The sequence below is a fragment of the Penicillium manginii genome (assembly GCF_028828005.1).
Source record: "Penicillium manginii strain IBT 31320 chromosome Unknown utg000009l:1.0-3297300.0:1.0-3298630.0, whole genome shotgun sequence".
Lineage (NCBI taxonomy): Eukaryota > Fungi > Ascomycota > Eurotiomycetes > Eurotiales > Aspergillaceae > Penicillium > Penicillium manginii.
In genome coordinates, this window is record NW_026643110.1 from 914,231 (window position 1) to 930,533 (window position 16,303).

Sequence of the window (16,303 nt, forward strand, 5' to 3'; positions counted from 1 at the left end):
CCCTTCCTCCGCGATAGCAACACTAAACTAGGATCTTCCTGATTGAACCACCACAAGAATGGGTTCATGGGCAATGTACCGAGGATCTGGTCATGCTCTATCAACCTGGATTTGTGCCCGCGAGATTTTCTCCTCATCACAGCAATTGAGATCGGTTAGACGGTTACCGTTACAGCCGGGGACTCCGCATTCGACGCATGGCGCTCGGTCTTTTCACGGGTATTGGACTAGAAGGCAGGTCTCTGATTATTGATCGCCGAGGAGTAATTTTCAAGAATTGTGTCTAACATATAGTTATAGTATTACTTCCTCTGCGTGCTCAAGTAGGTTCAAGTTGCCTCCGCAATTCCCAATTCTCAGTTCCACTGTTTCAATTTCCATGTTGCCGCAATGGCGTTATCTATCATTTATCTGTATCGCCCCAGAAAAAAAAAATTGCGGGACATGCATTTTTTACATCCCTTGTTCCACTGCACATCTGTTACCTTCGATTCAAAACTAAACTTAGCTAGATAAGTTTCCTATGCGCGACCCGACAGTCTTGTCCTCGCCCATTGAAAATGTCCGGCCAAAGCGTATGACCCCGCTATCGTACTTGAAGACGTACGCGCGGAGATTTTCTTGCGGGCAAGTGCCGCGCCTACCTGCCAAGATGAGTGTGCCAGATGGCCGGCAGACTCATCGGGCTTTCATTGCACTTGGTAGTAATGTTGGAGACCGAGTGGAAATGATTGAAAAGGCTTGTCTTGAGTTGGACCGAGCTGGTATCACTGTGAAACGGACAAGCTCTCTTTTCGAGACAACTCCGATGTATGTGCTTGATCAAGGTACATTTATTAATGGAGTTTGTGAGGTATGACTTCCCTGATGAGAGCAAGGCTTTTCTCTTTCTCTCTCTCTCTCTTTATTTACCTCTCTTCTCTATGCTTGAAATAAAGCTAACGGCTTCAAGGTTGAAACAACTCTCGCGCCCATGGACCTTTTGGATGCCCTTCAGTCGATTGAGAATGAACTAGGCAGAATGAAACTGATTGACAAGGGCCCGCGCTCCATCGATCTCGACATTCTACTCTATGATCACGAAATATTCTCCCATGAACGCTTAAACGTTCCGCATAATCTAATGCTAGAGCGTGATTTCGTGCTCCGTCCTCTCTGCCAGTAAGTCACTCATGATCTGATACATGCTACAACCTCGAACCCACCAGTCTAATATCATCAGACTCATTCCTCATGAACGACCGCCTCAATCTGGCAAGAATTCCAAAACATACATAGATTATCTCAAAGCTCTGCCACCCCCAGAGCCAACACCATATTCAACAACCCCAATCTCTCCCCAGTTCCCCGCAATCCACGCAACAGACCCTAAACGCAACACGCACGTCATGGCAATCATGAACCTAACCCCAGACTCATTTTCTGACGGCGGAAAGCACACCCCATCAGACATGAAATACATCACCGAAACCGTCCGCAACTTCATTGCCCACGGAGCAACCATCATCGACATCGGTGGCGAGAGCACACGACCAGGCTCAACACCTGTAGGCGCAAAGGAAGAAATCTCCCGCGTCGTCCCCGCAATCAAACACATCCGGACATCCATCCCCGAAGCCGCCAATATCGCCATCAGCATCGACACCTACCGCGCAAGCGTGGCTGAAGCCGCCTGTGCTGCTGGCGCGGACATCATCAACGACGTCTCGGCCGGTACCCTGGATCCCGAGATGTTGCCCACCGCAGCCCGTATCGGCAAGTCCATCATCTTGATGCACATGCGCGGGACCCCGCAAACAATGACCAAATTGACCGACTACCCCGATGGTGTCATCCCCAGCGTTGCGGCTGAGCTGCGCCAGCGCATCGACGCTGCCGAGGAAGCTGGGATTCGCCGTTGGCGCATCATTCTCGACCCGGGTTTGGGCTTCGCGAAGAATCAGCCGGAGGATTTGGAGATTCTACGTGAGTTGTCTCGGCTACGAGAGGCGGAGGGTCTCGACTGTTTCCCTTGGTTGATGGGTCCGAGTCGGAAACGATTCATTGGTCACATCACTGGCGTCAAGACCCCACGTGAGCGAGTTTGGGGTACTGCAGCCACCGTCTCGGCTAGTGTTGCCGGTGGGGCTGATGTTGTTCGTGTGCATGATGTACATGAGATGTGGCAGGTGACTAAAGTCGCGGACGCGATATATCGTGTATAATAAGGCGAGCAGATCCTCTTGATTGGGGGACTGATCACTTTCTCTTTTTGTTTCAACATTGCATACGGCGGACTGAGAATGCTTTCTTCATTCATCATGGAGCTCAGCTGGTCCAACTCGGAGTACAAAACATTAGTTATTTTCCTTCTGTTACTGTATATCAACAGGCCATTTATTTATACTATTCTTTCTGTATATTTTGCGCTAATGAGTACTATATTCCATTCAAATTATTTTTGACCTCAGACGGAGCTTGGTCACGGAGATATCTATATAATCCTCGCCTTCCTCAGAATGAACAAAAGCAATACCGCGACAAGGAGTTCGAATCCCAAGATTCCACACCACCACGCCACATTATTCACCTCCTCACCAGGCACCTGTACATTCATACCAAAAGAAGTAGTAGTAACCTGCATGAGCACAACGATCGATCCAATCGCAGTGAGACGGCTGAGAGTTTCTGCAATCTGATTCCGCATACGAGTCGAATCAAACGCGATTCTGCTCATAAACTTCGTTTGGGACCGCGACAGCATCTGCTCTGCGTTGGTCAGGTGGGACATCATGGTCAAGACGTGGTCCTGGATATCGCTCAAGTATGAGGCGACATCGGAAGGCGACGCGCTCAGGCTACTGCAGTGACGGGCGAAGCACCTCACGACATCTGTTTTATCGTTGAGCAGGTGGCGGATGTGAGTGACTTCTTTGCGGTATTTGTGGATATTCTGCAGGGCCAGGCCGATGTCGTCGGGCTGGGTTATGTCCAGTGTATCTTCAGTTACTTCCACGCTTGTCGTGACTCGGTCTATGAGGGGTGCGAATCCATCGACAATATCATCACTGGAGAGAAAGTTAGTTCATGGGGTCCGACGAGGCTAGTCGTTTGAATATGGATATTCGAGACGGTAGGTAGAGGGTAGGTGCGTACATAAGAGCGTAGCAAATCCAATCACTCGTCAACGACAAGTCACTCTGATGTTCCTTGATGCGGTTCCACACATGTGCAGGGTGGGGGGGTATCATCGAAAGTAAAGCTCAAAATGCTATCTTGAAACACGACGCCGTAGAAATTATCCGAGTCGTCCAGGTCTCCCGCAACGGCATCCGGCTCGAGAGGAAGCCGCAAGGAGACGAAGTAATAAGGACCAAAGAGCTCAATCTTCTCCCGGACTTCGCGCATTTTGATATCCTCAGTCGTGAGGGGGTGAATGTCCAATAACCGCGAGAGGGCCTCAATATCCTCATTAGACGGTGATGTCACATGAAGCCACCAAAGCCCGATGTGCACGCCCGTTTCCATGAGATGATTAAAGGGGCCACATAACGACTGCAATGAATGGAGACTGTCGGCGTGGGCAACGCAATTCAGCCGAGTGCTGAAGAAGCTATATTGTCTATCTCCCTGGGCAGAAGATGGGGCATGGGATTTCTCGTTGGCGGCAGTATCTTCATGATTGGTGCCAAGAATGGACCGTCGCAAGCGGAAATCATCCATCAGCCCCATTTTGCAAGTGAGAGTCGAGAATCACGCTAGATTGGCCCATATGGAATAGGAGTACTGTTTGGGAAATGGGATGGAGGGCTCAGGAGGTTGCAATGGCATATAAAATGGCGACTAATATGGTGGTGAAAAATTGCGGTCTAATGCGGTTCAAAAGTCTCGGCATTGTGGCGGAGCCGAGGAGAACGGGCTCTATATCTCCCCCCTTACTTTAGCCCCCGCGTCACTGTCACCCGTGGTTGAGTGAATTTTGTAGCCCAATCAGATGAATTTTTTTGGATTTACAATTCACCATCAAGTTATCTATGGAGTAGTTACATTCAGTGAGTATAGATTCGCCCGCATGATAGTTGGCGACTCAGGCTTCGTTCTAAGATGGGCTGCGTCATGCCAAGAAATTAGCGGTTCGTTTAATTCTGCTTATTGCATGCAGTTAAATGCTCATGTATAGTATGGTCAAAGATTTATCGAGGGTTTCAGGTGAGTGTTATGGGCTTAATACTGACTGATCATCGTTAGAGACAACGTTTGTCCAAATTGAGATGGGGTATCTAGTTAAAGGACTCGGCCTCAATACGAGTACGAGGCCAGGGAATAGAAAACTAGTATTCTTGATGCTTCAAATTATGTTATTATTGTAGCAGCTGATAATTATGCACTTTGAGTTTCCTTATACTTACGAGATTGATGACTTTAACTACGTAATTATTGTCTGATCCGTGGATGACTGTTACTATTCCCAACGGCGGCTTCCATTTTGAGATGCGGCGCGCAGGGCCAATGATTTTTCATCAAGACTCGGACACTTCTAATAGTAGTACCTTTCCCCTTCCAAACTGTGTAGAGACTTTATCTCAGTTGCATCTGTCACACTTGTGTTACGCTTTTTTTTAAATCCACTACCTGTCTTCGATCAGTCGATCAGCTTTTATCTAAATGACGCTGAAAGAATTCTTCGACGACCATGGGTTTTTCTGACGTGGAAGATTCTATACCGTAAGTCACTACGCTAATCCTTACAAGGTCTCAAACGTGTACCGACTTCAATATGGCCACATGCCTTGTGCTCACAAACACGCCCGGGGGATACTTGTTGATATCATTATCGCTGAACACGAGCTCCGTATGCACTCACAGTGGCAGGAACGAATCAAAAGAAAACTCGAGAGTTCCTGCACGACCACTGGCAACTTGAAGAGCCCCAACGAGAAACTGGTCAAGGAATTTCATTCCGAGCTTTACAAGCTTCTACCTGAAGCGAGCGAATTGTCACGCAAGCTCTACGAAGCAGAATCCATGCTTCCTGCCAACCCACTGAAGCGCAACTATGAAGACAACCGCAAGGATCCTAAATGGTACATGCGTAAAGAGCTGGTTGCAGACTGTGCGGGTCGAAATGGGTGCTGTAGCCGTGGCTGTGGCTGCTGTGCACTTCGTGCTACGGAATCTTATGAGAGAGGCGTAGGCCATTGTACAGTGGAGTGCTCATGCTGCGTTAGCTTTCGAGGCTTTGAACCATCCCCGATGGAGAGGCAGGAGATAAAATTTTGGTATCCGGAATGAGGAGTCGGCTTGAGAGTAAAACTCCGTCTCATTTGCTGGATATGTCGAACGCTTACTTCTCGAAGCCTTAGGCTTAGTGAACAACATGATGATCCCTTTTTTGAGAGGGCTATAGCTGCGATATCTACTTGTATTCCAAGGTTGATGGCCAAGTTGCTAGAGAAGGTGACGGATATACTACTGGACTTCCCACTGGCATACAAGGTTGGGAATAGCATCGGGGTAGTAGTCTAAAGTTTTCTCAATTTCAAGTTGTTATTCCGATTCATGCACTTCACATGGTTCCACTTGCTCCAAATCAAATAGATGCAAAGCTTATCCGTTTATTTTGCGACTGGTTCGAAATCATACTAAGAAAAAAACATAGGAAGTGACAAAGGGAATAAGGTCTTGCATTCATCCGTGTGGTATGGCGAAAACGAGACAAGGCAGGAAAAAGAAATGATAAATAAGGTTCTTGAGCATCCACCATCACTCGAGTAGAGGATCTCCAATAACTAAATTTCCATGGCGGTGGTCTTTTTAGGCGAATGGACAAGAATGAGACTGTGGTTGATAGCGAGGTGCTGGGAGGGCCAAAAGTATACGTCACACATCACAAGAAGGGGGATCAATAGTAGGCTTGCTAAGTAGGTATTTGATATGACAATAATATGTAGTCATGGCATTTAGTTGTTCAGGTAGTTGCGAATGGCACCTATGCTCAGCACGGTCAGCGCACAAACGTTCCGAATACTCTGTATATACTGAAAAAAACTCTAGAAAAACTGACCTTGAAGCTTGGTAGCTCCCTCGCCAACGATGTGAGACAGGTTCTCGAGGTCGTCGCCAGCAGTGATTCCGAAGCGACGGACAAAGTCCTTGGCCGCGTTCTCGAGATCACCATAACCGTCATCCATCGCAGGGAGCTCATCCTCGGGCCGGCCGAAGTAAGCATTGCTGGAAATCGACGTCGCGCCGCCAAAGTCTTGCAGTCGCTGCTTAGCCTCGGCTTGGGCGTTGGGGTCGAAGCGCTCGCGACCGAAGTATTCATCGGAGGAGATACCCTTCTGGGTGCCGAAGCGTGTCCGGGTCTCAGCAAGCTCCTCCTCTGTGGAAATATTAGCTGCTGACTGGGAGGGTTGGGATAAGAAATAAATACCGTTCATAGGGGACTTGGCAGCACCAACAGCACCAAAGCCAAGCTTCTTGGGGGCCGCGGGCTTAGACACTTGGCCAAATCCAAGTCTGTTCATACCCATACCAAGTCGCTCAACGTCACTAGAGTTGCGCTCGTGGGTCTTGCTTTGGCTTGGGCTGATAGGGGCGGGAGAAGCAATGGGAACGGCCGCAGTAGCAGCTTTGGCCTTCGCATCGGCCTCAGCCTGCTCAGCTTCCGGGTCGTAACCAAGCTTCTCGATGCGTTCGGCCTCCTCTTTGGCCTTACGCTCCGCCTCGTCGAAATCAATGTCACTAGCGACCACCTTCTTCGCTCCGAGCTTGGGCGCCTTCTTGGCTCCCAGAACGCCACCCTTCTTAGCACCGGCTGTCGAAGAGATCTTTCGAGTAGAGGAGGTAGGACGAATGGCAGTCGGAGCGGGAGAGGAAACCTTCTCTTCGGACGCGGACAAGGGGGATTTTGAGCGAGATCCATTTGCGCCGGCGTTCAGGAAAGGGGATCCGGTTCGGCTCACGACAGGTGGCGTTCCAGTGCGGGATGGGGGGTTGCTCGGGCGCTTGATGGAGGGCTTATCCCAAGAAGAGAAGAAATCGTCATCTGCCTCAGCAGGGGTGTTTGAGCCATCGGAGGGAGTCCCGGCGGGCAAGTCGGTAATGACTACCTCCCCACTGGGAAACCTAGATCAACAATAACCATCAACACCAGGATTCGAGGTTGTCCAATGTTCATTCGAATGGGTATACTGACTGTTGCGCATCCGCCGCAGCGCGTCTCTTGAGCTCTTCCTTGTACTTCACAGCCGCATTGGAGGTATACTTGACCTTGGGATCCTTGCTCGCCAGCGCCGCAGATCCACCGTGCGACTGGAAGTATTTGGTCGCCGACTCATTTCCGCCAACTTTCATCACTCGGAGCTGTTCCCATTGCCATTCTGAATCGCATGTGTTAGTCAATTTCGAGGGCGAGGCGCGGCTGGGTCGAAGGGGGCGAAGATCACGAAATACATACGGTCGAGGTTGGTCGAACGAACAAAGGAGATGTGGACACCGAGGTTGCGATGGTGAGCCGAGCAGTCGAGGCACAGATAGATTCCGAGTGGGACTGATGACCAGGTGGGATTCTTAGAGTTGCAGTCGAAGCAGACCTACTCGCCAGGATCATATTAGTGACCAATGCTCCGAATAACACGAGGGCCGCACCGGGGATGGCGGGGTGGTGTGCGCACCTTGTTTGCGGGCTTCAACTTCAGCTTCTCAAAGATCTTTTGAGACTGCGCCTTGGAGGCACTCATAGTGAACTGGAGGGGGAGGGGAGAAGATGTCCAGCAGTGTAAAAAAAAGAAGCCGAGACTTGGGGAGGAATGGCGAAGGACGAACGTGGTCGGAGTTGGACTGGACTGGACTCTGTGCCTGGGTGTAATTTGCAATCTGGCGGTGGCGCCGAATGCGTACTGAGTGCCAGTATTACGCCACACCAGCCTTGCAAAATTACCGTATTGTAACTTTCACAAGCACGTGAGCCCTCGCTATCGGTCGTTATCGACTGCGGCATTTGGGACTGCGCCGCATCTTGGGCATACCTTACGGTCTTGCTCTGGCTATTGAACGCACGTCCAACATGAATCCTCAATATTTGCGTGCCCTCCCAAGGGCCTCGGCCAATGTGTCTGCCGCTCTGCGCTCCTCAACCCGTACCGAACTCACACGGCTCTATGCCACCCAAAGCGATCTAGGCTCTGGACCTCGACCGAAGAGGAGGAACATCACGGTGCTGTCGGACGATGGAAGATACGAGTGGGGTGAGCTCAGTGGCAGGGAAAAGGTGTCGCGTGCGACTCAACAGTCCGTAAACTTTATGGTTGTGATCGCTGGTGCGGTCCTCACTGGTGGTGTCTTCTACCTTTTCTGGACCGAGATTGTCTCGCCAAATAGCCGAACCTGGCAATTTGAGAAGGCAGTCGATCGTATCAAGGAAGATTCTCGGTGCACAAAGCTTCTTGGAGATCGGAGAGAAATCAGGGCATTTGGCGAGAATACGTCAAGCCGATGGCAACGAAACAGACCTATTGCGTAAGTCGCTTGAACTGCTTATACATGTTGAAACTCCGTCGCTGATAGATTGGTACAGCACTACCGAGGAGAAGGATCGATTAGGACGGGAGCATCTCCGTATGAACTTTCATGTGAGAACTAAGACTCCAGCTCTCGTTCTGAGACTATTATTCTGACTGTATTCTTTAGGTGGAAGGACCCCTCAACTCTGGCGTCGTCGTCGTACACATGATCAAGCACTTGGACAAGACTGAGTGGGAATATCAACTCCTCGCCCTGGATGTCAAGGGTCACTCACGCATTATCTTGGAGAAGGCATCGGAGAGACCCAGTGTGGCCAGCTCCCTAAAACTCTTTGGTATCCAATGGCGCTGAGCCATACATACTGAATTTTCTCGGCTTTGTTCTACTCTCATTCCCCATATGAATGATCGGATGACTCGGCGCTAAAATTGAGCATTGACGGGGAAGATGCGATTGTAAACATCTATTTCTTAGTATCGTCCGTGATCCAGCGCCTGTCATCGCAGCGATGCTCTCTGTACTTTTATGGCTGAGTCCTGAGAATCCCACTCAGACGATGGTTCTAGCCTCATTGATGTATTATATTATATACCACAACCATGGTGCAGTCTGCCAAATAACCTAAAGGCGAACAAATGAAATACCCTACCAGAAGCAAAAGACTGAAGCTGAATATTTTGAAATAAAAACTATTGACATGAATACACGTAAAGACATTAAGAAAAAGTCATTTTAATCTATACCACGCGAGGTCCCTCCAGAATGTCCTTCGCCTCCGCTGACCGCCACCAACTCTTACCCTCCTCACCGGGGAATGCAAACGCATCCATGCTCTCGGCCTTCATCTCGACACTGTAGCCGGGCTCCAGGGGAGTGACGTAGTAACCGTTCTTGACGCTGGAGGGGTGCACGAAGTGCTCGTGCAGGTGGTCCACATACTCCAGGACACTCTTCTTGCCGCTGACAACGACGTAATCGATCGTACTCAAGTGCTGAGTGTATTCAGGGAGACCGACACCACCAGAGTGAGGCACAATGGGGACACCGAACTTGCGAGCCAGCAGGAGGATTGCCAGCACCTCGTTGACACCGCCAACACGGCAAGCATCAGCCTGCAAGACGGTGAGAGCACCGGCTTGCAGAAGCTGCTTGAAGATGACGCGGTTCTGGCACATCTCTCCGGTAGCAACGCCGATGGTGCCGTGGGGGGTGTTCTCAAGAGCCTTCTTAATAGCGGCGTGGCCGAGGATGTCGTCGGGGGAGGTAGGCTCCTCAATGAACCAAGGCTTGAACTCAGCCAGCTCCTGCATCCAAGTGATAGCCTCAGGGACGGACCAAACCTGGTTGGCATCGACCATGAGGATGTTGCCACGGTCGTAACCAATAGCCTCACGAGCGATACGCAATCGCTTCTTGTCATCCTCCAAGCTAGCGCCGACCTTCAGCTTGAAGTGCTTGTATCCCTGAGCAACACTCTGGTCCAAGAGGGTCTTCAGCTTCTCCTCGCCGTATCCCAACCAGCCAGCACTAGTAGTGTAAGCAGGCACAGCCTGGCTAGCCTCAGCCTCGCGGATACGGTCTTGCTTTCCGCCCTCAACCTCCTTCAGCAGAGCAATGGCCTCTTCGGGGGTGATAGCATCAGTGATGTAACGGAAGTCAATGCAACGCACGAACTCCTCAGGGCTCATATCGGCAACAATGCGCCAGACAGGCTTGCCCAGGGTCTTGGCCCACAGATCCCAAAGAGCGTTAACGACAGCTCCAAGGGCCAGGTGAATGACACCCTTCTCAGGGCCGATCCAGCGCAGCTGGCTGTCGGAAACCAGGTAGCGCCATGTCTTACCCCAGTCAGCAGTAAGCTCATCGAGATCCTTGCCAACGATGAGCGGGGTAACAAGGGAGATGGCGGCGCAGACGATCTCGTTTCCACGACCAATGGTGAATGTCTGTGTAGGGAGGGTGAGTTAGCTAGTGTCTTTGCGGGGTTGCTCCGATGAAACCGAAATTGAGTGGGGTCTTGAACTGGGAGGGTCGTACCATGCCGTGTCCGCTGAAGTCGGAGTCTGTGTTGAGGATACAGTAGGCGGAAGAGTAATCGCCAGCTGCGTTCATGGCATCAGAGCCAGTCTTGTCGAGGGAGGTCTGTACACTGTGGTCAGCGAAAGCCTGGCAAGAAATTCCAAGGGCAGTAATCTGCGCGAGAGAGAACTTACGGGGAACCGCACATCCCGTGTGGTGAAGCCAGTGATCTTGACCATTTTGACTGAGATTCAGCAAGTAAAATAGCTGGATTGAACTCAATTGCGCGCGGCAGTGCTTTGCTGTGCAATTGCAATTCCAAAAAGGGCAAGTGATGTAGGGGAAAGTAGAAATGCGGGGAGTATTTCCGGGGAAAAATCGACCAGAGAAATAAACTGGAAGCAGAAGATGATCAAGAAAACGACGGGGTATAATGGAAATATTAAAAAAGTGAGCCGGGAGAAATTTGCGAGTCGTGGCCTGTATATAAAGTGCTGTCACCCCACGCGCGCGACCACAATTCCCCTCGTCACCCCTCGATTTGCCCCAGTTGCCTCCATTTTGATGGGGGTTTAGTCCAATCGAAGTATCTGGTTGATGGAGAATCTTTTTCCACCAATCACAATCTCGGCTGGGGAATCGGGGTAACTCCGGACGCGGGGACCGGATATTCTATTTCCATTAATTACTAATTATCCCTTCGGATATCCATTACCTTGGTCTGGCTAAATTAGGAGGTTGTCTGTGAGATTGACTGCCAGTAGATAAGCTTATTACTACTAGTAGGAACTCAGTAGAGCCAGGCATTAGATATTTATATCGTAGTACTACTAGTAGTATGAGGTTGATAGAACTTTAGACTTCATGGATATTTATCGATGTACACCTGGGCATACAAACTCCATCGTAATTAATTGCAAGGAAAGGTAGAGCATTCCTATCAATATGATCTGCTTAAAAAATGCCTTATGGGAATATGAAATCTCAGTGTCTCTTCTAATCAGCTCGAAGCTCTGTGAAGCAGCTCTTAGGCCGACAAGCCACGCTTCTCGCTCTCCGAGAAGAAGATGATCATACGCCAAAGTTTGCGCACAAGTACCTCGGCCTCCTCGTCCAATGCCTACAAAATTGTTGTTAGCAATGCCATTTCTCGGGGGTTATTAAACAGAGTGGATGATCTTACCTCCTCTAACTGCTCCACGAGATCCTGTGGAGATCCGCGTTGCCGGATGTGCTCCTCCACAACGTCTACCAGCATTTGCTCCTGCACGCCAAGATATTCGACGATCTTTTTCTCCACGAAAGGCTTGATCTGGTCGCTTATCACGGCATTGTCCACGAATTCCCACTTCACCTCCCACTTCCAAAGACCCTCCTTGTTGGCCGGGATTTCTGCAGCAAGTTGGCGCGCAGCCTGGGCTCGTTCCTCGTCCGACAGACCAGCAGCCTCGGCAGCGGAATCGAACTTGATGGGAATAAGAGGACGGCGAACAGTGTTGGCGGGCTCTTCCTCGTCTTCCAGCAAGCCCTCGACTTCGGCAACTGTGCGACGGCTGGTTGCGGCCTGGGCCTTCTGCGCAGCTGCGCCAAGGGAAAGCTTGAAGCGTTGAGGCTCTTCGCGAGGGGCCGGGGCGCGGGCCTCGAGCTCCTGTGCCTGGCGTGCGAGGAAGTCGTCGGCGGCTCCACGGGCCTGCTCTTGTTGCTGAGCGGAGCGAGCAAGTTCGCGCTCCTCCGCAGCTCGATCAGCTTCATCGATGCTAATCTCACGAGCACGGAACGCAGCCCGACTACGAAGCCACGCGCCGCGATCTGCGTAATATTCAGTGGCCTTGCGGATGGCCTCCGTATCGTCATTCCACTCCTTAAGCCTCTCATCTGCCTCGTCATGAAGAGCCTGGAGCTTGCCGTCTTCCTCTTTGTCTCGCTTCGTTTCGCGCTCCAAAGCGGCCGTGCGACTTCGCTCGCGGTTGAGCCAGCGGCGCTCCTGATCGAGGAATTGCTTCTCTTGCTCAGCCTTGCGCTTATCTTGACGACGACGCTCAAGCTCCTCGTCACTGGCGTCGGTGTCCTCGTCCTCTCGATCATTATAGGCTCCGCCTCCGTTCATGCCGCCGTTAACAAACGAGACACCCTTCTGGTAATCCTTCGGAATCTGTACGCCGAATCCCTTCGGGCCTGCTGGGGCGTTGGGCATTCCGCGCTCACGTGCACCCAGGGGGATACCATTTGCGCCACCAGCAGGACCACTAGGAGCCGAGGCTGGAGGAGAAGCGAGACGACTGTGCCGCGAGCCCGAGTTCCGGGCACGCTCCATTGCCTCGATTTCTTCCTCGCGCTTCAATCGTTCAATATCACGACGATTGCTTCGCTCGCGGAAGGCTGCAATCTCCTTGGCGACATTTTCGCGCATCTCGGGGGGGGATATCAGCCAGTTCATCTTCCGCAGTGATGGGAATGGTGACGACCTCGCCATCCTTGGGACCTTCGGCGTCTTTCATTTCGCTGTCACCTTCCCTGTCGAGAGTCGAGATGTCTTCCTTTTGGGTCGGAGTAGCCGGGTGGAAGAGGCCGGACAAGACATTCTTCAGGTCGCTGCGTGCAGTATCGAGGCGCTTCTGAAGTTCCTGGGGGTCCCGCTCACCACGGCTAGCAACGAACTGCTCTAGATAGGTCATAGTACTCTCATCAACAACGACCTAGTAGATAGTGTTAGAAAAAGTCTCAAACAATGAAACCGAAGAGCGTATACATACCAAGAGGGTGCTCTTTTCAACCTCCTTCTCCTCCTTGTCATCGCCAGTGCTAGGATCCTGGCGCTTCACAGGAACTTCAATGTCCTTCAATACCTCCACAGCAATCTCCAGGCTATCGGGATCCTCGAATTCGGCGAAACCAAAGCGACAGGGCTTTTCATCGGCATCCGTGGCACGGATCCAACGGCGCAGCTTACCCGCCGATTGAAGAATTCGTTCAATACCATCATCACCACCAACACCCTCCGTAATGCCTCCGACAAACAATGTGCGCACAATTTCATCCCGGGTCGGCGGCTGGAGCTGCATCATGGAGTCGCGGCCATGGTGGCGCGGGTTGTCATTACTTGTCGATCCGAGACCTGCGCGCCGACCTGGACCCTCAGGTCCACGCTCACGACCAGACTCTGGCGCTGTAGGCTTTGCGGGACCCGAGGTACCTAAACGAATGACTGGTGCGGAGAAGTTGATGTTCGGCATGTTCGGGGGCGGTTGGAAATTGGCCGGGAAGCCTCCGGGGCGACCAGGTTGTTGGACATTCGATTGTTGCATACCTGGAGGGGCACCAGTACCGGGCGCGGCCATGCCTGGAGGTGGTGCTAGAGCCAGTCAGCAATGAAGCTTTTGCGCGTGAGGTGGTCTTTTGAAACTTACCCATTCCCGGGGGTGCAGAAGGGTATGCGCCATATTCGGGGGCTCGGCCATATAGACCAGGAGCTAAGAGTAAAGTCGGCATTGAAGGCTCTAGGCGAGTGCAGGGCTTGCGAGATTGGGGTTGATGATTGAGAAGAGGTACTCACGTTGTTGGTAGGGATTGTACATGTTGCCGGCGCTTAAGCCAGGGTAGCCCAAGTCTTTTCTTTTCTTTGGAAGTGACCTGCTGGATCGCAATTCCCTTAAACCTCAGAATAAGGTGGAGTTTCGACTTCTATCCTGTAGAGCCACGTCGCGATGCTCAGCTTCGCGTTGCGGGCAAAGAAAGTTGAAGGTTGCGGGTTTGAGGAAGGCCCGTGCGGTAACTCTTGGCGCGGGTTGCACGGAGCCGCCTTCTCCAGCAGAAGACTTGGACTTGTACTTGTACTACATCCTGACATCTCAACCATGGCCTCTTTCCGAGATTTGTATAAAAATGATGTCGATTTCGCCGCATTGTCCTTGCAATCAAAGGACTTTGCTCAATAGTAAGTTTTGAGCATTCTATCTTCCAAAGATCGGACGCAATCTGATGCAACCTCATCACTCTTAGCTTGAAACCAAATGGCCAACTGGACTTCAATGATTCAAATGCAGTGAGGTAAGATTATGGTTCTTTGAGATATACGTTTTTAGTTTGAGCCACAGGCTTACCAAACTACAGACAATTGACGATCAGCCTGCTCAAACAGGACTTTGGGCTCGATGTGAAGTTGCCAGAGGATCGACTCTGTCCACCGGTACGTATAATGTGCACGAAATTCTAGGGAATTGAGCCAACGAAGAATATATGCAGGTTCCAAATAGGTATGGGTAATTCCATTCGCTCAGACGAACATGATCTAAACGTCCCAGGTTGAATTACATACTCTGGTTACACGATATTGTCGAATCGACATCAAAGACATCGAATATCGCAGAGGACACTGGAAAGAAAGTCGTAGGTCTTGACCTGTATGTTTGATACCTGAACTCGAAGCCGCAACTTGGACTCATCTAATCGTCTCAAGTGGAACGGGATGTTGCAGCATCTACCCGTTGCTCGGATGCAAAACCAGATCTTCCTGGGAATTTTTGGCCACCGGTACTAAACCCGCTCTCTCTGGTATTGATACAGTACTAAATCTTTATTTTTAGACATTGATGAGAATAATACACGGACTGCACAAGAGAATGTGAAAAGAAACCAGCTCGAGTCGCGCATTCGAGTCATCAAGACGGACCCCAAGGACGACCTCTTCCCACTGGACAAGCTCGAGCAAAAGAGGTATGAATATCTTAAATGGATCCAAACATCATCATCTAACAAGATCAAAGCCTCGATTTCACCATGTGCAATCCCCCATTCTACACATCACGTGAAGAAATGGCCCAGTCATCAGAAAGTAAATCGCAGCAACCCTCATCAGTCTGCACAGGCGCCGACGTGGAAATGGTCACAAAGGGCGGAGAAGTCGCATTTGTCACCAAAATGATCGATGAGAGTCTGAACCTTCGAGATCGCATCCAATGGTACACTTCCATGCTTGGAAAACTGAGCAGTGTTTCCGTTCTCGTGGAAGCACTCATCAAACATGGTAATCACAATTATGCCGTAACGGAATTCGTGCAAGGGAGTAAAACGAAACGTTGGGCTTTGGCTTGGTCTTGGGGAGATCGTCGTCCTTCTATGGTATGGCATCCACTTCTGCTTTACTGGTTACTTCACGGGTTCTCGCTTCTAACAATTTGCAGAGTGTGGCTAGGGGGATACCTGGATTCCCTAAACATCTACTACCTTTCCCTGCTGACTACAACTTCACGCTCCCGAGCGAAATCTCCATTGATAATGCGACAAAATCGATAGACAAAGAGCTAGAGTCACTTCGTTGGTTCTGGAAATGGGACCAATCTCGCAGCGCGGGCGTGGGATTTGCGGCTGAGAATGTTTGGTCAAGACAAGCGCGTCGGAAGCAGATGAAATTGGCCGGACAAGACGGTTCTTCTTCCAAAGTTGATTCTGTTCCAGATGAGGTTGCTTTGGGCGTTCGTGTCGTGGCCAAGCTTGTTCGGGACCAGTCGGGTTCTTCGAATGAGAACGAGGTACAGATTGTGATACACTGGATCCAGGGTATGGATAGTGTGCTGTTTGAAAGCTTCTGTGGGATGCTGAAAAGGAAGCTAGAATCTAGCAAACCACACGAAGCTGAGAAGATAGGTTGAAAACAATTTCGTCCCATTACAATTTTGGAAATACTACATCTCCAACCTTTTATTATGGACCCATAAACACCAAACATGAATACTTTAGTAGGTACTAGTAAATTGGATGGACAGAGCCTAGCCTTGTGGAA

General features: G+C 50.6%; 8 protein-coding genes across 8 annotated transcripts; 4 read left to right on the forward strand and 4 right to left on the reverse strand.

Moving 5' to 3' along the window:
- Window positions 1-523: 523 nt before the first annotated feature.
- N7533_012111 (folic acid synthesis protein) lies at window positions 524-2,204 on the forward strand (the record flags this gene model as incomplete). Its single annotated transcript, XM_057108761.1, has 3 exons — window positions 524-853; window positions 953-1,161; window positions 1,223-2,204. 3 exons carry the CDS (start codon window positions 524-526, stop codon window positions 2,202-2,204), a joined length of 1,521 nt encoding a protein of 506 aa, XP_056953862.1.
- Window positions 2,205-2,473: 269 nt separating this feature from the next.
- On the reverse strand, window positions 2,474-3,711 carry N7533_012112 (magnesium transporter CorA family protein; the record flags this gene model as incomplete). The annotated part of the gene is made up of 2 exons (XM_057108762.1): window positions 2,474-3,047; window positions 3,179-3,711. 2 exons carry the CDS (start codon window positions 3,709-3,711, stop codon window positions 2,474-2,476), a joined length of 1,107 nt encoding a protein of 368 aa, XP_056953863.1.
- A 1,053-nt stretch (window positions 3,712-4,764) lies between these two features.
- On the forward strand, window positions 4,765-5,271 carry N7533_012113 (uncharacterized protein; the record flags this gene model as incomplete). The annotated part of the gene is made up of 1 exon (XM_057108763.1): window positions 4,765-5,271. One exon carries the CDS (start codon window positions 4,765-4,767, stop codon window positions 5,269-5,271), a length of 507 nt encoding a protein of 168 aa, XP_056953864.1.
- A 668-nt stretch (window positions 5,272-5,939) lies between these two features.
- N7533_012114 (ADP-ribosylation factor GTPase-activating protein) lies at window positions 5,940-7,721 on the reverse strand (the record flags this gene model as incomplete). Its single annotated transcript, XM_057108764.1, has 6 exons — window positions 5,940-5,968; window positions 6,044-6,361; window positions 6,413-7,107; window positions 7,178-7,361; window positions 7,439-7,574; window positions 7,656-7,721. 6 exons carry the CDS (start codon window positions 7,719-7,721, stop codon window positions 5,940-5,942), a joined length of 1,428 nt encoding a protein of 475 aa, XP_056953865.1.
- Window positions 7,722-8,047: 326 nt separating this feature from the next.
- Window positions 8,048-8,856, forward strand: tim21 (the record flags this gene model as incomplete). Its single annotated transcript, XM_057108765.1, has 3 exons — window positions 8,048-8,499; window positions 8,558-8,612; window positions 8,671-8,856. The coding sequence occupies 3 exons, from the start codon at window positions 8,048-8,050 to the stop codon at window positions 8,854-8,856; spliced, it is 693 nt and encodes a 230-aa protein (XP_056953866.1).
- Window positions 8,857-9,242: 386 nt separating this feature from the next.
- Window positions 9,243-10,763, reverse strand: N7533_012116 (L-fuconate dehydratase; the record flags this gene model as incomplete). The annotated part of the gene is made up of 3 exons (XM_057108766.1): window positions 9,243-10,451; window positions 10,543-10,647; window positions 10,719-10,763. The coding sequence occupies 3 exons, from the start codon at window positions 10,761-10,763 to the stop codon at window positions 9,243-9,245; spliced, it is 1,359 nt and encodes a 452-aa protein (XP_056953867.1).
- Window positions 10,764-11,551: 788 nt separating this feature from the next.
- On the reverse strand, window positions 11,552-14,099 carry N7533_012117 (uncharacterized protein; the record flags this gene model as incomplete). Its single annotated transcript, XM_057108767.1, has 6 exons — window positions 11,552-11,644; window positions 11,708-12,961; window positions 12,987-13,220; window positions 13,278-13,876; window positions 13,932-13,994; window positions 14,078-14,099. The coding sequence occupies 6 exons, from the start codon at window positions 14,097-14,099 to the stop codon at window positions 11,552-11,554; spliced, it is 2,265 nt and encodes a 754-aa protein (XP_056953868.1).
- A 279-nt stretch (window positions 14,100-14,378) lies between these two features.
- Window positions 14,379-16,172, forward strand: N7533_012118 (DUF890 domain protein; the record flags this gene model as incomplete). The annotated part of the gene is made up of 9 exons (XM_057108768.1): window positions 14,379-14,458; window positions 14,524-14,571; window positions 14,635-14,710; window positions 14,767-14,777; window positions 14,826-14,924; window positions 14,981-15,054; window positions 15,108-15,237; window positions 15,288-15,642; window positions 15,705-16,172. The coding sequence occupies 9 exons, from the start codon at window positions 14,379-14,381 to the stop codon at window positions 16,170-16,172; spliced, it is 1,341 nt and encodes a 446-aa protein (XP_056953869.1).
- Window positions 16,173-16,303: the final 131 nt, after the last annotated feature.